Source organism: Gymnoscopelus microlampas, assembly GCF_963454915.1.
Source record: "Gymnoscopelus microlampas genome assembly, chromosome: 13".
Taxonomy (NCBI): domain Eukaryota; kingdom Metazoa; phylum Chordata; class Actinopteri; order Myctophiformes; family Myctophidae; genus Gymnoscopelus; species Gymnoscopelus microlampas.
Window position 1 is genome coordinate 9,750,392 of NC_139950.1, and position 25,676 is coordinate 9,776,067.

At 42.0% G+C, this 25,676-nt stretch overlaps 1 protein-coding gene across 1 annotated transcript in view; it reads right to left on the reverse strand.

The window, feature by feature from the left end:
• Window positions 1-25,676, reverse strand: part of spock2 (SPARC (osteonectin), cwcv and kazal like domains proteoglycan 2) — a 70,607-nt gene that overhangs the window by 25,956 nt on the left and 18,975 nt on the right. Inside the window, exons 2-3 of the mRNA XM_084076477.1 lie at window positions 14,915-14,960; window positions 1,513-1,627 (exon numbers count right to left, since the gene is read on the reverse strand). Of these exons, the coding sequence (XP_083932603.1) occupies window positions 1,513-1,627; window positions 14,915-14,960 (161 nt within the window). The remainder of the gene's footprint in view (window positions 1-1,512; window positions 1,628-14,914; window positions 14,961-25,676) is intronic.

A 25,676-nucleotide genomic window follows, 5' to 3' on the forward strand; every position in this document is an offset into this window, starting at 1 on the left:
CAATAACATTAACAATTTAGAACAAGGCATTTTAGCAGATGCTCTAATCCAGAGCGATTTATAATAAACAAGGTAAATAATCCCATACTGTAAATAGAATGCAGAGAGAAGGCAAACAATGAATCTAACATCTGTCTAAACACAATGCTATCAAAATAACGTTATTTACTGAAACTATAAGATAGCGGGTAAACAGTGAACCTACCATCTGTCTACACAACATGCTATCTAGATAACACTCTGTACATTGAAACCATAAGATACCAGGTAAACAATGAGCCTAGCATCTGTCTAAATGCTATGCGTGTGTGCAACGAGGAAGTCATGCATATCAGAAGCCGATCTTTCCGCTACAAGGTTTACCCATTAAGACCTGAAGCCGATTCTACATCTTCTAGAATCTTCTAAATCTCAACGGTATTCTGAAAAATATGTTTCTATATGCGTGGTGCTCAAACTTGTTCATGTCAAGGACCCCCAAAATGATATGTATTTGGCCGCCGACACCCATCTCAAAATATTTTGTTCCAGGGACCCCCAAAAGCAAAGATTTGAGTTAAAAATGTTCGCTTTGAAAGAATATATATTGAAAGAGTTGCACACATTTTCACGTAAAAAAAAAAGAAGCAGATCTACAAGCTCGTAGCGCGGCACTGCTATTTTTGAATAGCCAAAGTGTAACATTAATGCTTTTTAGCTCAAATCTAAAAATGACACAGAATCGTTCCAGGTCTTAATGGGTTAAGATCCATTGAGCATGGTTCGGACTCGAGGTCGGCGTAATAAAGGAATAACAGCAACATCTAGACTTTAGAGCAATGGTTCTTTCTGTGTGGAGTTTGCGTGTTCTCCCCGTGTCTCCTAAGGTAGGTACCCTCACAAAAACATGCAGTAATCCTGGTCTCTAAACTGCCTCCCCCTGGTCAGCCGGGGCGCCTGATGGAGGGGAACGGAACTGTTTGGAATAACGTGTTCCTTCCACGCGCTACGTCCAACCGGGGAAACTCCCCCCCCCCTGTCAGGTGACAAGAAGCGGCTTGCTAGCTCTCATGCATTGAAGGAGGCATGAGCTCGGCTCTCCCTAGGCTGGCAGAGGGAGTGTAGCGCCCAGGATTACTTAGACAATTGGCACTGGATGAAAAAATGGGTTACAAAATCGTGGGATCAAAATTTAGAAGAAAAACAAGAGGAATGGTTCTCAAACTGTGGGATCCTCAGGGTACCTTCAGGGGGTTCCAAATAGACCCGGACAGTTCTGTAGCTCTAAGAGCGTACAGATGTACACTCGGGAGCTACTTTAGAGCCTTTACCATTGACCCCGACAAGAGACATATCGGAGATCCTTGCGAGGAATTGAATGAACACAAGGTGTTGTTGACCTTGCGTGATTTAGTTTTAGCAACAGCATGCACTACTAACACTTGCTCAAGAGCTACACACACACACACACACACACACACACACACACACACACACACACACACACACACACACACACACACGCACGCTCACCTGTGTTCCAGTTTCTTGCGGTTGACGCACACGGCTCTCTGGTAGCCCTGGGCGATACACACCTTGTGTCGGCTGCATTTAACCTTCTGGCACGGGTCCTTGGTGGTATCCACATCTGGGAGCATAATAATGGAGAAATGAGTCATCCTCTCGCCGCTCTTGCCTTTTATTCCATCTCTTCTACCTCAGTGGATCTCAAACATTTTCCTGTCAAGGTTCCTTAACCCATTGAGACCTGAAGCCGATTCTACATGTCTCCTAAATCTCAACAGTATTCTGAAAAACGTATGTTTCTATATCAGTGGTGCTCAATCTTTTTCATGTCAAGGACCCCCAAAATTATATGTATTTGGCCGCGGACCCCCATCAAAATATTTTGTTCCAGGGACCCCCCAGAAGCAAAGATTTGAGTTAAAAAATGTTCGCTTAAAAAAATATATTCAAAGATTTGCACACATTTTCACGATTTTTCAAAAATAGCAGATATACAAGCTCATAGCGCGGCACTCGGTGCCGCGCTATGAGCTTGTATATCTGCTATTTTTGAATAGCCCAAAGTGTAAAATAATGTTTTTTTTAGCTCAAATCTAAAAATGACAAAGTTCCAGGTCTTAATGAGTTAAAACTGATCTGAAAATATTTCGCAATCAATTTTTCTTTCAAATGCATCTGACAATATAGTCGATCTACAAGGTCACGACGTGTCACGGGGCAACGCGTCGCGAGCTTGCAGATCGGCACATTTCGAATAACTGGAGTATAAAATGTTTCAAGTGGTCAAACTGAGTGTGAAGCCATATCAACTCGTTTTCCCTGGGGGGACCCCCTGGAACCCCCTCGAGGAGGACCACGGGAGGTCCCCGGACCTCACTTTGAGAACCGTCTGCTTCTTACCTCTCTCTACCCCCCCCCACCTCCCCCACCTCCCCCACCCCGCACCTCCCCCACCTCCCCCACCCCGCACCTCTCTCAGTACTACGACTCTAATAGTCGTTATTCAGTGCATGTGTGCCGTGGTGCCATGGTAGGAAGCCAAGCCTGCAGGCAATCACCAGCGCTATAGGCTAAAGGCTCCGCGGCTAGCTAGCTATACCCCCCCTCCCCATCCATCACCTTCTTGGCTAGCGGGCTAATGTTCCTCCGTGTGTCATCCCCACACACACACTCATATGTCACCGCTGTCTTCGCCTTAGCGGGCCCTCTCTCTCTCTCTCTCTCTCCCTCTCTCTCTCTCTCTCCCGATTGTCTCCCCAGCCAGCCTCTTCCCCTTTCCCTTCCCCAATGCTTTATTCACCTATACGCTATCCATCAGCCACAGCACAGCAAGAACACTGCTTATTTACCGAGTAACACTGCAGGCACACTATCTACCAGATAGAGATATGGCCTGGTAAAGCCCCCGTGTGAAAAATCTGTTCCAAATGCATTATGGTTTAACCCATTAAGACCGGGCACGCATCTGTGTAATTTTAAGATTTATTTGGCTATTAAAAAATAGCAGATCTGCTATGAGCTTGTATATCTGCTATTTTTTGGAAAATCGTGAAAATTCGTGGCAAAATCTTGGATTAAATATTTTTTAAAGCGAACTTTTGTAAAACATTTTGTTCCAGGAACCCCCAGAAGCAAAGATTTGAGTTACAAATGTCAGCCAAAAACCAAAAAAAACAACCCAAATATTTGCACAACTTTTCATGATTTTTCAAAAATAGCAGATCTACAAGCTCATAGCGCGGCACTCGGTGCCGTGCTATGAGCTTGTAGATCTGCTATTTTTGAATAGCCCAAAGAAATCTTAAAATTACACAGATGCGTTCCCGGTCTTAGAGAGTTAATAGATTTTGGGCAAGGCAAAAAAAAAAGGCGTGCGATCGGATCGGCTCGCGTCGCGTCGCCTCCATCAGCCTGGAGGGGGGTGGTGGGCGGGGGGGGCATTAGTCACGGCTCTGTCATGGGATTTAGGAGCGGCACAGCAACAAAAAAAAAAGAAGAGAGAGGGATATCTGATTTGAGAAGGAAAATCAAAACAATATACCTCTCCCCTGTCACGCTTGGGTTGGTTTTGTAACATAGTGTGACTGACTGCTCAGCAGGAGGAGAGAGAGGGGAGAGGAGAGGAGAGCCAAGGTACGGAGGCATCATCAGCACCCACGTTCAGCACCACATCATCCGTTTTGGACTGTCACCAGCATGTACCTTTTACAGCAGTGTTTCCCAACGTGCGGGCCGTGAGCCCGCTGGTGGGCCGTGAGGATATCGCAAGTGGGGCCCCCAGATAATAGGCTCTATGCACAACAGCAGCCATATTGGGAATGAATTGGAGGCCCCTTCCTTACTTCCTCCACAGGTGTTACCAATGATACTGATTAAGGCTCTGTTCCATTTAGTGTGGCATAGTGGTTGTCTTATTTTCAAGGACCCGCATAACTCTGAGAGTGTACAAATGGAACCAAATGGACCCGTAAGGGTCCATTTGGTTTTGGTTCCATTTGTACACTCTCAGAGTTACACACCCACCATAAGGGGCAATTTGGGAACCAAAATGGAGTGTTTCTAGTGAGCCAACATGCACAATATCAGCACCCTGACCAGAATGGAACAGAGCCTTCAATAGTATCATTGGTAACACCTGTGAAGGAAGTAAGAAGAGGCCCAATGTCTTTCCAATATGGCTGCTGTGCATAGAGCCTATTGGCAAGACACTACGATTTTATTGATAATATAACGTAAATATTAAATAAAGAAAATGTAAGTGATTTAAAAAAAATATGTGATACAGATAAATAGGAACTTCAACTATACTACGTTGATCCAAGCTGGAACACAATCGACTGATTGATCATACTCTCTCTCTCTCTCTCTCCCTTATCTCTTCCTCTCTCACCCCCTGCACCTCCGTTCCTACTAGGGGTGGAACAGTTCATCGAACTAATCAATTTAATCGATCATGAAAAATAACAGATAATCGATAATTTAACAAAATGATCTATCAATATCCAAAACCTTTACAAAAAATCACACCCTGTGTGAAGGTAGCGGCGCCTTTGATACATTTTGTCATCGATATGTGTTTATAATGTGTTTATAGCCACGTGTCATGTGAATCTTGACCAATCACTTTGTTGACGGGTCTGACCAATCAGAGCGTTGACGGGTCTGACCAATCAGAGCGTTGACGGGTCTGACCAATCAGAGCGTTGACGGGTCTGACCAATCAGAGTGTTGACGGGTCTGACCAATCAGAACGTTGACGGTGAACACGGACAAAGTCAGGTATAGAGAAGGATCCGCTCTATACCTAAAAGGTATAGAGCGGCTAGCGCCGCTGAAAAGTGAAAATAGTGCATCGACAAGCTCACAATGCGTCGGAATCACCGAATAGGCATGGCTTTGTGAGACGGTTGTGCCGGGGGTCGCGTGACATTCGTGCCAGGTTCAAAGCTACGTTCAGAGCTACTTTAGATACAACTAGATTATTGTCATTAATACTGTATTATATAACTTTACAGTTTACACAAGGTGTAATGTATTGTTGATTGTTATTGTTTATCAGGATCTGTCATTGTTTGACACATCTAATGTTTTCACTTGATCAAATCCTACACTAGTCCGGCGCCCGCGGTGCGGTCAGCTTGTAGATCTGTCCCTTTTGGAGAGACACATGGTTTTTCGTCTGTTTCCGGGGTCTTAAATGGGGCGTGGAGCAACGCAAATGATCTCCCACATGAACACGCCTCTGACCTTCAGGCAAAAATGAAGAACAACTGTGATCCACACATTTGAGGGATTTACACACCCCTTTGTGAATTGCACGTCGGTTTCTGCTTAGAGAAAATACACCCTCCTGTAGTCACTTTATTTACACGTTATTTACGACCAGCTTAGTGAATCGTGCCCGCAATGAGGACAGGTGGAGGAGGGTGTAGATGGAGATAGAGAAAGGGGATACGGTAGGAAGGCAAATAGGAGTGTCCACTGTAGCTGTGTCAGCTTAAAAAAAATGTCCTGCTTAACCAATTAAATCCTAAATACTTTGGGGTTTATACTTAGGCCTTCTCCTTTTTTCCCTCGACCCCAAATCTCTTCGCCCCAGAGTAGGGACGCTCGTGTTTAACTCATTAACTGTAGTCACAGAATATTTATCTCCAGTATGATCGATCCCCTGGTGGGTGCTAGTCACTGAGGGTTGCACTGTGTGGTTTCACAAATGTCAACGAGGTCATCGCGACCTCGTTGACATTAATTGTCCGCCTTTGAAAATAGCATGTCTGGACCAAAAATACATAGTAAAAGAAAAAGTGCTCAGGAGCCGAGATACAGCATTTTTAAGTAATAACAATGAATGGAAGTGAATGGAGCAGCAAATCTTCGGATCACGTTATCTCTGGTTCTGAGTAAAAAAAACAACTCGTCCAAACTCGTTGGCAGGCTGAGCCATAGCAGAATTTGACAAATTAACTCGTCCATGGCAGGCAACGAGTTAAGTGGCCACGAGATATGAAAAGGACAAATCCGAACGCAGCAGATAATCCTCCCGTGTTGTAAATAAAGCTAGTACTGTGGGTAGCAGGCAGCCACAACGCTGCCACATGCAGCGTGGTGGTGTTGTGGGTAGAGAAGCATACAGTAAGGTGGCTGTATTGTGGTTTTGTTGTACGCATAGAAGCATATACTGTAGAAACATAAGGTGGCTGTATAGTGGGTATACTGTAGAAACATAAGGTGGCTGTATAGTGGGTATACTGTAGAAACATAAGGTGGCTGTATAGTGGGTATACTGTAGAAACATAAGGTGGCTGTATAGTGGGTATACTGTAGAAACATAAGGTCGCTGTATAGTGGCTATACTGTAGAAACATAAGGTAGCTGTATAGTGGGTATACTGTAGAGGCATAAGGTGGCTGTATAGTGGGTATACCGTAGAGGCATAAGGTGGCTGTATAGTGGGTATACCGTAGAAACATAAGGTGGCTGTATAGTGGGTATACTGTAGAAACATAAGGTGGCTGTATAGTGGGTATACTGTAGAAACATAAGGTGGCTGTATAGTGGGTATACTGTAGAAACATAAGGTGGCTGTATAGTGGGTATATTGTAGAAACATAAGGTGGCTGTATAGTGGGTATACTGTAGAAACATAAGGTGGCTGTATAGTGGGTATACTGTAGAAACATAAGGTAGCTGTATAGTGGGTATACTGTAGAAACATAAGGTAGCTGTATAGTGGGTATACTGTAGAAACATAAGGTGGCTGTATAGTGGGTATATTGTAGAAACATAAGGTGGCTGTATAGTGGGTATACTGTAGAAACATAAGGTGGCTGTATAGTGGGTATACTGTAGAAACATAAGGTAGCTGTATAGTGGGTATACTGTAGAAACATAAGGTGGCTGTATAGTGGGTATACTGTAGAAACATAAGGTGGCTGTATAGTGGGTATACTGTAGAAACATAAGGTGGCTGTATAGTGGGTATACGTGTAGAAACATAAGGTGGCTGTATAGTGGGTATACTGTAGAAGCATAAGGTGGCTGTCTCACAGCCTCACGTTAACTTTAACAGCCTTCCACGGATTAAAGCAGCGCCTGGCCCTGCAATGATGACGTTTCCATGGCAACAGACTCACTCACGGTGGTCCGGGAATCATTTCTGGAATGAGCAGTGATTTGCAGCTCAATCTGCCTTTTTTTCTTCTCTCCTTCTTTTCTGGGAAATCACAATCACTCTTCCTCTCACGCTGCCTCACTCCCTCACTCTGTCTGTCTGTCTGTCCTCCTTCCCTTAACGCACTGTTTCTCAATGTGGGGTCCGAGGCCCACCAGGGGTCCTACTGTACACTCTCAAACTAAAAATGAACAATGTCATGATCATTTTTAAGCGTAGATTGGGGTCCTAGAGGCGTATCTAACTCTAAGAATGTGTACACTCCACATATGCTGGTGGTCCCCGAACCTGACCTTGAGAACCAATGCCTTCTTTCCTCTCCTCCTCTACTCACACATCATGTCACGTGTTCAGTCTCTCTCTCTCTCTCTCTCTCTCTCTCTCTCTCTCTCTCTCTCTCTCTCTCTCTCTCTCTCTCTCTCTCTCTCTCTCTCTCTCTCTCTCTCTCTCTCTCTCTCTCTCTCTCTCTCTCTCTCTCTCTCTCTCTCTCTCTCTCTCTCTCTCTCTCGTTGTGAGCTTATATAACGACCATTTTAGCAATTTTTGTAAATATAAAATAGTGCTTAAATGGTTAACCAGACAAATCAATTTAGTCGATTACAAAAAACGGTCAATTATTTTTGCATAGATTCATTGTTTTCATAAATATCAATTAAAAACAGTTATTACGCGATTCATCCAAAAAGCAATCAATAGAATAATCGTGAAGAAAATAATGGATAGTTGCATCCCTGCGATCAAACGTGTTCCGCCTGCACCGCTCTGCCTATAACAACAGTAAAGCAGCTCCTATGCTGCTGTTGTCACAGCAAAGCTGGCTGCCACAAAGCCCTGTTAATTAGCCTCCCCATGCTCCAGCCTAAATCCAATCCAGATTAGCATGCGGCTAATCCCCACAGATTGAGGTTGCTGGACAGCGCGCACATCCTCATCGCCAGCCATCTTATCCCCTATTTACAAAGTCACAACCTCTAATGTCATCAGAGCTACCTCACCGCAGCTTTCGCCTCGCGTGGATGTGTGTGTGTGAGTGCGCGCGTGTGCGCGCATGTGTGTGTGCACTTGTATTACTTTACTTGCGAGCCAAATGTCCCCACTAGTATAGTAGAAACTGAGAAATAAGACATTTTGAGGACAATATTTTGCAGGTCCTCACAAGAGAAATGGCTGTTTTATGGTAAAGCTCCTTACACACCGGGGGCGATTTTTTAATGCGAATAATATGTTTTTTTAAAAAACCTTATAAAGTCAATGCAAGCTTCCACGGAGTGAAAAAGCGAAAAAGCGAAGCGAAAAAGCGTCTTTTAATTATTCGGAACAAGTCCGAATTTTGCGTACATTCGCATAATCGCCGGTGTGTAATGACCTTAAGGCTTACAATCAGAAAAATACATTTAGAGGGTAGGTTCAAGGGTTCAGGGTTAGAGTTATGGCAAATTAACATGAACATAGCGGATTTACAAGCTCACAACGAGCTTGCAGATCAGCTATTCTCGGCTTTCGGGTTAGGGAGAAAAATGGCAGCAAAAACAAAAGACGGTAAATATAGAAATCGTCCTCCTAAAGTTTTGATGTCCTCACAAGTATAGCAATACAAACGTGTGTGTGTGCGCGTGCGTGCGCAGGTGTGTACACGTGATTCAGATTGAGTGTGTGTGTGTGTGTGTGTGTGTGTGTGTGTGTGTGTGTGTGTGTGTGTGTGTGTGTGTGTGTGTGTGTGTGTGTGTGTGTATATGTGTGTGTGTGTGTGTGTGTGTGTGTGTGTGTGTGTGTGTGTGTGTGTGTGTGTGTGTGTGTGTGTGTGTGTGTGTGTGTGTGTGTGTGTGTGTGTGTGTGTGTGTACAGCCAAGGACTGATATCACTTATCAATAATCTCCAGTAGGTGTTAAACTCTAGACCTCCTGGGCTGCTGAGTCAGCAGATGTTCTGATCTCCTCACTGTTGACTATCGATTAAAAGCCATTGATTGGTGAGAAAGTGTCCACATTCTCCTGACCTCTCTGCTCCAAGCTTCTGCTCTAACCTGACTCTACAACGAATACAATGAATTAAAGGATTAAGCGATTGCATTTTTTGGGGTGCTTATAACACAAACCCTTGACTCAAGTAGTTGTACTTCTGTGTGTGTAAGTATGTATGTATGTATGTATGTATGTACTATGTATGTATGTATGTATGTATGTATGTATGTATGTATGTATGTATGTATGTATGTATGTATGTATGTATGTATGTATGTATGTATGTATGTATGCATGTAATACATGCATTCATGCATGCATACAGTACATACTACATACATGCATGTGTGTGTGTGTGTGTGTGTGTGTGTGTGTGTGTGTGTGTGTGTGTGTGTGTGTGTGTGTGTGTGTGTGTGTGTGTGTGTGTGTGTGTGTGTGTGTGTGTGTGTGTGTGTGTGTGTGTACGTACAGTATGTATACACGCCGTACAGGATGTATGTATGTAAAGTAAATAAGTAAGTAAGCAAATATGTAGTAGATACTCTATGTGTACGTATTGTATGTGTGAGTGTGTGCACACATTGAAGTGCACGGACGAGCGCTTGTGTGCCTAAGTTGCAACTGTTCTCCCGCAGTGTTTATCTGGAGAGGATGTTGATTAAATCATTGAACAGGGGGAGATGCTGGATTGACAAATTGACCGTTGAAATTGAGTGCAAATTGCCCTGACCTCTGCCTCACGGAGCAGATGCTTGCGCTCGACGGTCTGTCACAGCCGATGTCGACCTCCGCACTACGTGCTTCAGTGCAAAGCTCCCATTCTTTCTCCAGTAGCCATTGTATTTGTGCACGTCTGAATCTAATCAGTGGTGGACGAAGTACTCAGTTTTTTTTTTTACTTAAGTAAAAGTAGCAATACCGCAATCTAAGAATACTCTGTTGCAAGTAAAAGGCCTGTATTCATACGTTTTGTTGCGTAAAAGCACAGAAGTATTGGTATCAATGTACTTGATAGAACCGAAAGTCAAATTATGAATTGTGCAGAATGTCCCATTTCACAAAACGCATCAACATCTTTCGAATCTTCCGATCTACAGGCTCACAATGCAACGCGTCACATCCGGGCGCATTGTGAGTTTGTACTGTAGATCTTAGTATAAAATAGGACTTCAATGTTTTTGGAATAATAATCTAAATCTACAAAGGAACCTGTCGCTAAAGTTTTCAAATAATTGCAGTGGAGTAAACGGTACAATATTTGATTTGCATAGTATAAAGTATAAAGAAATACCTCAACATTTTAGTGTATTGGCATCGAAATATACTTAAAGTACAAAAAGTAAAAGTACTAAAATATTTGAAAATAGCCGATTTACAAGCTCACAACGCGTCGCGATGTGACGCGTTGTGAGCTTGTAGATCTGCTATTTTCAAATAGCCTAGGTATAAAATAGGGCTAAAGTGGTTAATGTATGTTTTATAATATCATAATTTATATCTGAAAAGTAACTAGTAACTGAAGTTTTTGAATAATTGTAGTGGCGTAAAAGTACAATATTTGCCTCTGGAATGCAGTGGAGTAGAAGTAAAAGTATTGGAAATTGGAAATACTCAAGTAAAGTACAAATACCTCAATATTGTACTTAAGCACGGTACTTGAGTAAATGTATTTAGTTGCTGTCCACCTCTGGTAATGATAATTGCATCAGTTGCAAAGCTCTGTCTTGCTCCATGCGAGTATTGACTGTGTGCTGGGGCTGTGGAAGCAGCCAGGCAGGCTGAGAGGCTCCACGGTGAAGACATCTCAGTGATTTAGTGATGTTTCAGAGGGACACATGTCCTCTGATGGCTCCTACGGTTCATTAAGCCGATCGTAAAGACGGCCAGATCAATGCAGGGCCGCGCTGAGCTTCTGTCTCGCACGCACGCGCGCACGCGCGCACCCACGCACGCACGCACACAGGCAGCTAAGTGGACTCTGATATAGGAAAGTAGTTTATTGTATCAAGAAACTACTAGTAATAACTATTACTACTACTGTATGTATAAAGTATTTATCATATATCATTATCACCATAATCTCTCAAGAACAGATTCTGCACTGCGTGAGAGAATCTGTCCTGAAGCTTCGTCCTAACGTGTACACATTGTGTGGGAGTGGGCGTGCCTTCAGATCAGGAAGCAGGCTGCGCTTTACCCTATCAAATGTAGTGGGCGGGATTCACGTGTCCATCGATCTTTCCCTACTGGAAACTACCGGAAACTAATTTAACAATAGCGTCCGCGGAGCAGACAAAACCACGGAAAGATATTCACATTTGAACTTACTCTTTCATCATAGAAACAAGTGGGCTTATACCCAAAACGATCCATGTTCTCTGGGAGAAGTGGTGTTAGTGTTCCGTGTAGAAATATTGTTAGTGGGAATGAAATCATAGTCGCACCACCCGGAAGTAGAGCGCTGAAGGCAGACTTAAACCCTGTTTCCGTGCGCACGGGTCCCACATTAGCGTTGGCCCAGAGTCAACTGAGGAGGGACGAACAGAGGTCGCTGTTTTTCCTTTTTCAGTTGAATCTGGGTTCCGAGATTATTATCACCATAATGATCCTACTATAAATGTCCGTGTGTCTGTAGTTCATGTGATTCAAGAACCGTCCATCCGACCGACTTCAAACTAGGCGCACGTGTCGCCAACGAGTGCCCGGCAGTTGTCTTGGCGGTTGGATAGGCGGCTGTCCAGAACCGCCAATCCGACGGTATATATATATCGGCGGATAAATCATAAACAATAAATATTTCTGTGTATATCATTTCAATGCATGGAGTTTTGCTGTTGTAGTATACAGTGGTGGAAAGCAACTAAGTATTGTACTTAAGTACAACTTTTTTTGTTTTTGATTATTATTACAAAACATACATTAACGACTTCAACCCTATACATTTAGGCCATACGGGTCTGGACATTTTTACCAATTTTTATACATTTGAAAACATGTGAAATGGGACATTCTGCATAATGAGTACTTTCTACTTTTGTACTTTAAGCATATCTTGATACCAATACCTTTGTACTTTTACTAACCCTAACCCTAAGTAAATCTTGAATTCCGGACTTTTACTTGTAACAGAGTATTTCTACATTGCAGTATTGATACATTTACTTAAGTTTTAAAAAAAGTGAGTACTTTTTCCACCACTGGTAGTAGGTATTGCATTGCATTTTACAGTTCCATATTTACAGTAGCTGCACATTGATGGACTGTATTTGTGTATTTATGTCAGTATAACATCCTCTCTGCAGTCTGTGCAGCTATAGAGCAACAGACACGTTCTTCCCTCGAGCACCATCCATCATGCTTTCAGTCAGGTTGCTCCTTTCCTCCAGCCCCAGAATTATATCCTCTTCGCTAAATGGATTTACATTTGGCAGGAATAATGTTAACATTACGTCACTTTACACTTAATTAAACCACATTAGCCACCCCCCCCCCCCCTCCCTTTCTCCTTTCCCCTCATCCCCTACTCTCTCTCTCTCGCTCAAGTTTTTCATTTTAAGCCATAATTAGGCCTTCATTAAACCGTGGGATATCGTGCTAATGGACTCTGTGATTCAGACAACTTCATTTAACCCTTTAAGACCGGGAGAAGCATCTGTGTCATTTTTTTATTTGAGCTAAAACGCATTATTTTACACTTTGGCTATTCAAAAATAGCAGATCTACAAGCTCATAGCGCGGCACCGAGTGCCGCGCTACGAGCTTGTAGATCTGCTATTTTTGAAAAATCGAGAAAATGTGTGCAAATTAATATATTTATATTCTTTTAAAGCAAACATTTTTAACTCAGATATTTGCTTCTGGGGGTCCCTGGAACAACATATTTTGAGATGGGGGTCGGCGGCCAAATACATATAATTCTGGGGGTCCTTGACATGAAAAAGTTTGAGAACCACTGATATAGAAACATACGTTTTTCAGAAAACTGTTAGGATTTAGAAGACATTTGTAGAATCGGCTTCAGGTGTTAATGGTTTAAGCTGCAAATCAGGGGACAATGGCTGGGGCTAGATGACTCCGTGGCGTGTCATGATTTCATCTGCCGGAGACTCAATTACCGCTGCAGTCACCGCTAGGAGTCAAGGAGAGGGGCCTGGGGTCTAAAAAAGAGCATCTCCGCCACTCAAAAAAGCAAAAGAAAGGAACGTACAGTAGAACGTGGTGGAGGGAGTGGGAGGTCAGGCTGTTGACTGTATATGCAGCTAAACAGCAGCGCTGGCATCTCTTGACCTTTTCTCTGAGAAAGCAGTGCTGTACTCTCGCAGACACCACCGGCTCATCCAAGAGAATACGAAATACGGAGCTTAATGGCGTGCGGTTCAACGAACCGCCGGAGCTCCGGCGAGCCGTGCGGCGCAGCTGTCAATCAATCGAATCACTCAGTACAGCTACAGGTCTGGCAATCTGCCAGCATAATGAAACGCTCCGCTTCAACGAGCAAATAATTCAAACACTCCGACAATAGGCTCTATGCACAGCGGCCATATTGTGAAGACATTCACAGGTGTTACTAATGATACTAATAAAGGCTCTGTTCCATTCTGGTCAAACAGAGTCAGGGTGGTGATATTGTGCATGTTGGCTCACTGGAAACACTCTGCTACACCAAGTGGGTCTAAAATGTGGGTCCAAGGACCCTCATGGTTCCTTAAGCGGTTTCCGAATGGCCCCTTACGAATGTGTAACTCTGAGAGTGTACAAATGGAACCAAATGGACGTTATGGGGGGGTCCATTTGGTTCCATTTGTACACTCTCAGAGTTATGGGGGTCGTGGAAATTTAAAAATCTGAGAACCACTGTGCTACACTAAATGGAAGAGAGCCTTCATTAGTATCATTGGTAACACCTGTGAATGTCTTCACAGTATGGCTGCTGTGCATAGAGCCTATTCAAACACATTTAAACAAACCAACGGTACAGGATGGCTGTATGGCATTTTCACAGAAATGAACAACGGGCCAGCTAGAGGCACTTGGCACTTGCCCCTAGCCTTGACGACCTTGCAGGATTATGCAATGGCTAAAATGTAACTTTCAATGTAAGCTGATGATAGGTTCTTGGTTTACGTATTAATTAGTTATTATTAGATTATTGGTTTACTTATGTATTACTTTATTATTAGATTACTATGTTTATGCATTTGATGTATTATGTGTATTATGATGTATTATGATGTATTATCTTGTGTCCTTGCTTACTGTAAGTCGCTCTGGATTAAGAGCATCTGCTAAATGCCTAAACCGTAAACTGTAGAGGGAAAAAGTGAGAGAGAAAACATGAAATGGTTCTCAGAAGGTGGCATACCCGTTTCCTGCTCCAGTTTTTTTTCCCCCCATAGCTTTATTTGATTGGCTCGGCAACATCAAAATGTTACTTGAGTAAAAGTACAAAAGTATTGGCATCAAAATATGCTTAAAGTACCAAAAGTACTGAAATGTTTGAAAATAGCCGATCTACAAGCTCACAACGCGTCGCGATGTGACGCGTTGTGAGCTCGTAGATCTGCTATTTTCAAATAGCCTAGGTATAAAAAGTGTACTTAAGTACAGTACTTGAGTAAATGTACTTAGTTACTTTACACCACTGGGAAAATGACCTGAAACAGGACGCAGGTATGCCACCTTCTGGAAAGCTGGGACTACTTTTATGCACATAGCCTATTGATATACAGTAGGCAAAGACAGAGCAGAACCAAGGTTAAGTGAGTGCGAGACTTACTTTCGTTCGAGCCTTGATTCTCGTCCCAGGTGCGGACATAGTCATCCTGAAGAAAGAGAGAGAGAGACTTTGTTGAAGCATCTGTCATTTATTTAACATTATGCTAATGCTTGAGACACGAGTGCACACATGCTAGCATAAGTCATATTCACAGAAGATTAGCCCTACGTGTTACTCCGCCATGATGGCAATAAACGTGACCAATAAGACCTGCAGTTAGCGTGATTCATGGGTTAAGTGAATCACGGGGAACACAGATGGATGTGCGCTGCTTCTGCATGGAAATGAGTCCGGCTCTATATCTGCAAGCCATGCATTGCCTGCAGTGCATGCTGTATGCCAGACATATGGTGTTATGGTCCTGCTTCGACGTGGCTCTGTCCCTATTCCGACTTAATTAGAACATTAATTGTGCTAATCGAAATCAAAAGACACCGAGTGGAAATGAAGGCGGCTGGGGGGGAGGACGGGGGGAGATAAAAGCAAGGCAGGAAAGAGCAGTGAAAATGAGTTATTAATGCCAAGGATTCACACACACAAACACGCACACACACGTACACACACGCACGTACACGCTTGCACACACACATGCACGCACACACACACGCACGGGCGCACACACACGCACACACGTACACACACGCACGCGCACAGACGCACACGCACACACACACACACACACACACACACACACACACACACACACACACACACACACACACACACACACACACACACACACACAGAGTATGGAGTTGGAAGGAGTGTTGTTGTGCAGATGGGAGAAACTGACCTCTACCTCCTGGGGAAACGAAAGGCAGCAGAGGAGAGAGAGAGAGAGGGAGAGAGAGAGAAAAAAGAAAGTTCAGAGTCAGTGGAGAAGAAAAGAGCAAGTTCAGATGCATGTTATTAAGCCGCACTCGTTAACATTCAGAATCCATAACATATCAACACGGGTCCTTCACAAAAAGACTGTTCGTTTCGGTATTCAATACGTGGAACCAATGCGTCGAAGACAAAAACAGGGAAAAGATTATGTTATAACAAAGGACAATGAGTTGTCTGTGACCATAGCCTCTCATTGCATACTGATATTGGGAATAATATAAGTTATAATCCGACACGACCCATTAGATAGATCTGCCCTGCAAACATCAGATAACGTGAGCGGAAATGTGAGTTCATTATCCATAACATTTTGTTAAACGCATACTTATTCAAACCCCTCACAAGACTGTTCATTTCAGTCTTAAATACATTAATGAAACTAAGACAGATCTAGATCATTGACTAATCTAAGCCTGAAACATCACATAAATATGTGTAAATGTCGGTGGCAAAGTAGCTTAACCCATTGAGACCTGTAGCCGATTCTACATGTCTCCTAAATCCCAACAGTATTCTGAAAAACATATGTTTCTATATCAGTGGTGCTCAATCTTTTTCATGTCAAGAACCCCCAAAATGATATGTATTTGGCCGCGAACCCCCATCAAAATATTTTGTTCCAGGGACCCCCAGAAGCAACGATTTGAGTTAAAAATTTTCGCTTTAAAAATATATATATTCAAAAATGTGCACACATTTTCACGATTTTTCAAAAATAGCAGATCTACAAGCTCGTAGCGCGGCACTCGGTGCCGCGCTATGAGCTTGTATATCTGCTATTTTTGAATAGCCCAAAGTGTAAAATAATGCTTTTTAGCTCAAATCTAAAAATGACACAGTTCCAGGTCTCAATGGGTTAAACGCATACTTATTCAAACCCCTCACAAGACTGTTCATTTCGGTCTTAAACACATTAATGAAACTAAGACAGATCTAGATCATTGACTAATCTAAGCCTGAAACATCACATGAATATGTGTAAATGTCGGTGGCATAGTAGCTCAGTGCACTGGGTTTCGTCGGTTTTCGTCAAAGTGCATACACGAGTTGGTTCCCAACCTTTTCTGGATCAGTCCCCACTTGAACATCTCGAAGGCGTGGGATGCCAGTGAATGACTGGCACACATGCTTAGTCAGCCCACACTTCATAAATAAAGGTTTGACACTCTCTCTCTGTGAGTGATATTCCACAGAGAGAGGTAGCAGCACTGTATCTGTATATTACATGATAACTACATTAGCGGCTCAGTTGTACGTGGCTTATCTTATCCCATTCAACACGGGAACGCATCTATGAATGTCTTCTAAATCCTAACAGTTTTCTAACCCATTAAGACCTGGAACTGTGTCATTTTTAGATTTGAGCTAAAAAGCATTATTTTACACTTTGGGCTATTCAAAAATAGCAGATATACAAGCTCATAGCGCGGCACCGAGTGCCGCGCTACGAGCTTGTAGATCTGCTATTTTTGAAAAATCGTGAAAATGTGTGAAAATCTTTGAATTTATATATTTTTAAAGCGAACATTTTTAACTAAAATCTTTGCTTCTGGGGGGTCCCTGGAACAACATATTTTGATGGGGGTCCGCGGCCAAATACATATCATTTTGGGGGTCCTTGACATGAAAAAGATTGAGCACCACTGATATAGAAACATGAGTTTTTCAGAATACTGTTGAGATTTAGGAGACATGTAGAATCGGCTTCAGGTCTCAATGGGCTAAATATGTTGCTATATCAGTAGCCTGCCCCAGCACGTCTGATATCTGATAACAGCTTGGTCCAGCCTCTTATTTTTGAGCAAAACGCGAGGGAAAATAAAAGCCTGGAGATCGAGGCAACTATATCAGTGGTTCTCAAACATTTTCATGTCAAGGACCACCCAAAATTATATGTATTTGGCCGCGGACCACTGCAGATGTACGAACTATATTTAGTCCATGAGCCAGACAAGATTTCATTATCGAAAGAGTGGGCAAAACCATACCTATATTAAATTGTTCATAGGGTCAATATAAGTAAATAAACATGTGATAACCTTTCCACAGGAGCAGCTTTTTCATAGTTATCACACATGTTGTTATTTTCCCCATACGTACTGTACATGACAGGTGAAAAAAATAACATTTAAAAAATAGTTATCATAATGAAACTTCCCCAGTTGATTACTTACAGTAAAGACAATGATTTATCGTATTACAAGTTTTCTGAAATTGTATATTTAAATATGCAAATTGGGCATTAGGAAAATATGCCCGAATTTTTGCATAACTTTCCAGAGTCAACATTGGAACATTGGACAAAGCCAGAGTCAACATTCTTATTTCATTTTGTTAAGATGTTGGAGTCAAATGTTTTTAACGAGGGAATATTCAATATCTGGCTCAATTTTGGGGCTCTGGCTCATGGACTAAATGCCTAATTTGCATATTTAAATATACAATTTTGGAAAACTTGTAATACGATAAATCATTGTCTTCATGTAAGGAATCAACTGGGGAAGTTTCATTATGATAACTATTTTTTAAATTTTGTCATTTTTTTCACCTCGTCATGTACGTATGGGGAAAATAACAAAATGTGTGATAAATATGAAAAGGCTGCTCCTGTGGAGAGGTTATCATATATTCATTAACTTATATTGACCCTATGAACAATTTAATATAGGTATGGTTTTGCCCACTCTTTCGATAATCATTGCTCAATTTTGGGGCTCTGGCTCATGGACTATACACTCTACCGTACAGATTAAAATGATCCGTCTTCCACCACACCATGGGGTCCACCAGTGCTGCCTGATAACACTGATCACACTGTATTCTATTCGGTTAGACCAGGTCTGCGAAAAGTTGTTGACTAAGAGACGAAGCAACCGATTCTTTAGCAAGTAAACATAGCTCGCCCTGTTCGCTCACGCACAGCGTTGGTTAGGACAGGTCGATTGAGTGTTCGATGGTTGGCTTGACCCTGTCGTGTATGTCACAAATAGGTGTTATTGTGACACCTGGATACGGGCCAGCTAGGCCTATGACACTGAACCTGAAAATAACGCTCCGCAGAAGTTGGAAACTTACAGTGGTGGAAAAAGTACTGTTTTACTTAAGTAAAAGTAGCTATAGGCCTACCACATTATAAAATACTCTGTTACAAGTAAAAGGCCTGTGTTCAAAATGTTACTTGAGTAAAAGTACAAAAGTATTGGCGTTAAAATATACTTAAAGTACCAAAAGTAAATGTAATAAATATAGCAGATCTACAAGCAGATCTACAAGCTCACAACGCATCGCGATGCGACACGTTGTGAGCTGCTATTTTCAAATAGCCTATCTATAAAATAGGGCTAAAGTGGTTAATGTATGTTTTATAATATAATAATTGACATCTGCAAAGTAACTAGTAACTAAAGTCTTCAAATAATTGTAGTGGAGTAAAAGTACAATATTTGCCTTTGAGATGTAGTGGAGTAGTAAAAGTAAAAGTATTGAAAATTGGAAATACTCCAGTAAAGTAAAAAAATACCTCAGAATTGTACTTAAGTACAGTACTTGAGTAAATGTACTTAGTTACTTTACACCACTGCGAACTTATACTACACTCCTTACAACTACGCGAAATACAGACACAGCATTTTCTATAGACATTACGAACCTTAAAAGGAAACAATGATAAAGCCTTATTGACATTTTTGCTGTGTCTGAAACAATAAATGCTAGTCCTCTCGCTTGTATATTTACAAGGCGGGCTCCTTAGTGAAGATATACTCTGTGAAGCATTCATCACCGTAAACATTTACTGTACTGAAAGGCCATGCCAAACATCTCTCTGCTTTAGGTGATAAACTCCTGACACAACACCGTGAAATAAGAAGCCCCCCATATAACACAAAGAGGTGGCCCCGTTCTCTCCGACTCACCCAGTTCTATTTCACAGAGGTAAATATTTTTGCCATTGGCAAGGAGTCAACTATTTAACCCATATAGACCGGGAACGCATCTGTGTGTCATTTTTTAGATTTCTCTGGCTATTCAAAAAATAGCAGATGTACAAGCTCATAGCGCGGCACCGAGTGCCGCGCTATGAGCTTGCAGATCTGCTATTTTTTGAAAAATTGTGAAAATGTGTGCAAATCGTCGATTTTTTTTTTTCTGTAGCGCACATTTTTTAACTTTGTTACAACTTCTCCTGGAACAAAATATTTTCAGATGGGGGGTCCGCGGCCAAAATTCATATACTTTTGGGGGTCCTTGACATGAAAAAGTTTGAGAACCACTGATTATAGAAACATTTTTTTTCCAAACTAGGATTTAGAAGACATTTGTAGAATCCACCCAGAAGCAAAGAGTTGAGTTCAAAATGTTTGCTTTAGAAATATACATATATATATTCAAAAGATTTGCTAACATTTTCACGATTTTTCAAAAATAGCAGATCTACAAGCTCATAGCGCGGCACTCGGTGCTGCGCTATGAGCTTGTATATCTGCTATTTTTGAATAGCCCAAAGAAATCTAAAAAAAAAAGACACAGATTCTTTCCCGGTCTTAATGGGTTAAAAATCCTCCCCATCCACACTGCCGTTCCGCTCTGCTGCGCACCGCGGGGGCCCCATCGGTTCATTTTCTCTCAGACCCGGTCTCTCCGTCCACTGCGCGCCTGTCACAACAAAATCAACTTACAGTAAACTGCGTGGCGTCTATAATGACGGGAAGGAGGGAGGGCATGTACTCACACACATAAATAAAAGGTGCCAGCCGGGAGCCAAAACTGGTTCTTCTAAGTGATGCCATCATATAGAAGAACCTTTCTTTAAAGAACCATTTAGTTTAATGACAAATGTCATTCGTCAAGGTTAGACGTCCTTGTTTCTTTTGCTATTTTTTACCAGGTTGCTCGGAGAATAACCGGGTCTAAGAAGAGACTGATCAACTAGTCAACACTTTCTCGACACTTTTTCATCATTGGCTGATTCTTTTGTCCTCTCAGAATGTGGGATCTAAACACGAACCCACAAAACTGTGTTTGGCCACTGTATGTAACTCTATGGTAAGTGCCGCCGCTGTTGCTCAATGTCCTCTCAAAATATGGGATCTAAAACCGTTGCCATGTTTAGTGAGAGATATCAGCAACCTGGTATGATATGACTGTCATATCTTGTTTTTTAAAGATTTTTAGCTGACCTTATATTGGAAGAAGGCATATGCACCTTTTTGACACATTTTTATTTTAGTATATTTATGTGTACCTTGTTGTCTAGGTCAGGTCTGCAAAATCATTGTTGTAAATGTCCTTTCGTACACAGGGCGCTATTGAAAAAGAGACCCTGGTCTCAATGGATTTCCCTGAAATAAATCAATTGCAATCAATGACACGCCCAAAATTGGGAAGCTAGGTTTTAAGTGGTTAAATGTGCCAATTTTCTTTCTTTTTTCATGGCTACCATCAAAAAAAAAGATTCCCTAGAACCATATGAGGAACATGAATCCATTCACTTAATAAAATGGTTCTTTAGTAGGTGATGGTTCTTGGTGGTGGAACCATAAAAGCCTTATAAAGAACCCGTTAAAGAACCATTATATTTCCGTGCAACGTGAATGATTATCCATGATGTAGTTCAACCTTGTTGAGCGTGACGGGAGTCACACTTATTCAGGGCAGCATCCCGGAGTGTACAACCATTAACCCTTTAAGACCGGGAACGCATCTGTGACATTTTTTGATTTGAGCTAAAAAGCATTATTTTACACTTTGGCTATTCAAAAATAGCAGATATACAAGCTCATAGCGCGCCACTGAGTGCCGCGCTATGAGCTTGTAGATCTGCTATCTTTTTTAAATCGAGAAAATGTGTGCAAATTAATATATTTATATTCTTTTAAAGCAAACATTGCTAACTAATATCTTGGCTTCTGGGGGGTCCCTGGAACAAAAATATTTTGAGATGGGGGTCGGCGGCCAAATACATATAATTTTGGGGGTCCTTCACATGAAAAAGTTTGCGAACCACTGATATACCAACATAGGTTTTTCAGAAAACTGTTAGGATTTAGAAGACATTTGTAGAATCCTCAGAAGCAAAGATTTCAGTTACAAATGTTCGCTTTAAAAATATATATATTCAAAGATTTGCACACATTTTCAAGATTTTTCTAAAATAGCAGATCTACAAGCTCGTAGCAAACTATGGTGCCTCGCTACGAACTTGTAGATCTGCTATTTTTGAATAGCCCAAAGAAATCTAAAAAATGACACACGGACGCGTTCCCGGTCTCAACGGGTTAATCTGACGCCTCTCATGTCTCCCTTATTGATGGTCCAGCTGTTGCATTATTTAGCAGCCTATCTGTATTTGTGTTTCTGCCAAGACCAATGGGGGAAAGTGTGTCCCGCCGACTCTGCCAGGACGGGAAATCGATGATTTTTATGAAGAAAAGGTCACGGAGAAAAACATTCAGGGGGGAAATGTATCATCCTAAGAGAGCGTTACGGAAATCCTGCAGCGCGGATTGGAACGGGGGCGGGGGGGGGGTACGCTGGCAGATTTGGCACGCTGGTGGTAAAAAAATGACCTCATTTGAATATACTGTATGCGGTCAGCCAACGTGTCGGTGACAAGATGTCTTGTAAGGCTTGAAGGGGATTACAGAGGGGAATTCTAACCACTTTCGACCCTGGCGTCCCTATTTTTGGGGCATTGGTATTTTAGGCAAATAGCTCAATCTGCAAGCTTTACGACGAGTCACGTTGCATTGGCAGTTTTTCAGTTATGCCCAAACATAGGGATCTATTATGAATCGATTATCTTATTAACCCATTAACCCATTAAGACCGGGAACGTAGCTGTGTGTCATTTTAAGATTTCTTTGGGCTATTTTTTGAAAAATCGTGGACATTTTGGGCAAATCTTTGAATATATACATTTTTAAAGCGAACATTTGTAACTCAAATCTTTGCTTCTGGGGATCTCTGGAACAACATATTTTGAGATATTTTTTGTTTTTTACATTTTATGTATTATTTTTAATATTTAAAAAATATTTTTAATACATTTTTATATATTTTTATATTTGTAAAATGTATGTTTAAAAAAAGGATTTAGAGAATATTTTTAGAATCGAATAGACATTTTTTGAATTTTTTGAATATTAATTTGAGGCTGAGGCTGATTCTTCAAATGCCTTCTAAACCAGTAGTTCTCGCACTTTCAAGATTTTTCAAAAATGTTCAAAAATAGCAGATATACAAGCTTGCAGCGCAGCACGAAGTGACGCGCTGTGAGCTTGTACATCTGCTATTTTTGAGTAGCCAACGCAAAAATCTAAAATGACACAGATTCTGCGCCAGTTTTAATGGCTTCAATGATCTATTATTATTTTATAAACAGATTAAATCATTAGGTTCTGTAACTGTGGTACAGCGCGGGACAGATTCCAGCAGTTGTAAATACAGATACCGTTCATGCACATTCATCACCACGCTGTTGTTTCCTGACATCTTTGGAAACACTCTCAGGGAAAGTCCATTCCAGAATAGTACTCTACACTCACGGTCTTTGATTAGCAAATCACATGAGATGCAACACTAGCACCCTCTGGATCATTCTCACACGTTGTCCTTCTCATCTCAAACGCGTTCCGTTAGCAGCGGGAGGCTGGGCCGGGCCGGTCTGGTTTGGGCTAGGAGGCGTGAGAGGTGAACCTGATAATTCCTACACACCAGTGGTCAGTAGTGGACAGTAACTAAGTAGATCTACTTGAGTACGGACTTATTGCAGTACATATTGAGTATCTGCACTTTACTTGAGCATTTGTATTTTTGGTCTAAATTTTAATACAGCAATGCATTTATATCAAAAAATAAATTGTACTTTTGAATACATTTTTAAAAGCAAGTACTCCAGTACTTTAACTCAAGTACAAATTTGACTGAGCACTAGCAGTAGTTGAGTAATATTTGTGACCAGGAGTGTCTATAGTTTGACTCAAGCACTGGGGTTGAGTACTTTGCCGGTCACTGCGGGCGGTACATGTACACAGGACTCTGTATTGTACACCTTAACTCTGACGGTGTACAAATGGAACCAAATGGACCCGCCAGGGTCCATTTGGTTCCATTTGTACACCGTCAGAGTTACAGACTTGTAAGGGTCAATTTAGAACCCCAACTCAAGGAACCCTAAGAGTCCCTGGACTCCGCTTTTTAGAGCCACTGGATAAAGACATCAAGTATTGCATCAGCAGCAGCTAGCAGGCAGTAGCAGTCTACTCCACTCTGCTGATGGGGGAGCTTGCGAGGGGGGGGGGGGGGGGACAACAGCAAGGAGGACCTGGCGAACCAGAAAGTTTAAGTGTGGGGGGGGCGGGGGTGTTAGTGCACTCTGTCCGGGTACTACTGAGTAGAGGTGACTCAGAGCGAATATAGAGTGAAGGAAGCATGACTCATATGAGGTGAGAAGAGAAAAAGAGAGAGGGGGGGGTGGGGGTGAGGGGGATTCGGGGACTGGATTTGGGCACTGGGGAGAACGAGGGGAAAGAATAGTGCGTGGGAGTGTAAGTAAAATAATCTGAATTTGAGGACGTACGACTATATTTGCAGGTGCACACGTCAAGTGTGCGGCAGGCTTTTTTTTTTCTTTTTCAGGGGACTATAACTCTGCAGGAAATGAGAGGCAAGGCCGGAAATATTTTCTTGCCCCGCGGCGTCAAAAAAAAAGAAATCAGAGTGGCTGGCCGGTACATAAACGTGTTTGCATTTGCATTAGGCTAAATGACGAAAGGGCTTTAAGCACTACATCAATTCCTGCACTTTCGGAGAAATACGCTCGTTTCGCCCCGCTCACTCAGAAATATTGACGGGAGCCCCCGAGAGCGACCTACAATCAATTATATTAGACAGACATTCTATAATTGCATGGGGGGGGGGGTGGGGTGAAGCAAAAATAATACAAAACCCTTGATGAAAAATGAAGCACTTTGGGGATTTTACAATTGAATTATGTAAGCCTTCTGCCCTCCCTCTCGCGTAAATCCACAGGCCCATGGGTGAGGGAGAGAATTGGACCGCAAACACATACTGTATGAATAATCTATAGACAGTTATAAACATCGCAGTAAGTCAGGTAAGTCAACCACGTCAGCTGTGTTCATTCTCTATAATATTAACCAAAAAAAAAGACTTGCTGTTTGGAAATAAATAAACATTCCATAATCCACAAGGCTGTCTGGTACAAGCAGAGTGACCCCAACTGAAAAAAACAAGGGAAATCAATACGTTGTCAGAGGAATTACCAGGCAGCGCTCACGATATTCTTCATGTACTTTTATTTAATGGGCACGAGCAGCAAACAATCAAACGCCTGCTCTTCGGAACAAAGCCTTCTTCATCTTCAAGAAAGCTTTGTGCTGAAGACTCGTACATGGATTATTTTACTGCCATTATAAATAAAAGTACCTGAAGGACATTTCCATGAGTGCTGATAATGCCTCTGTAAAAGAACCTTTCTAGACTGTGCATCTGATGAGATTCTACTACAATAAGTTTCTCAAACCAAGCGAATCAGCTAATAACCACATTGTCCTGTCAACGACTGAGAAAGTGGCATCTACTTGACAGAATCTTGCCTATGTTCCTTCATTATAGTGATTATAGAGTAAATTATAGTCAACTAGACCATACCCGGTCGGCGCAGCCGTGGGGGGATATACGCACATGATCTGGCAACCCGGGAGGCAGTTTGTCCCATAGCTGGGCAGCCGCAGCTATGGGACGACATTCTTTGACACAAAAACGCTAATAAGAGGCTGAGATTTGATGAAATTGAAAAACGGGCTTCACAGTTAAGTTCAGATGGTAATGGTCAATGGCTGTGTGCAAAATC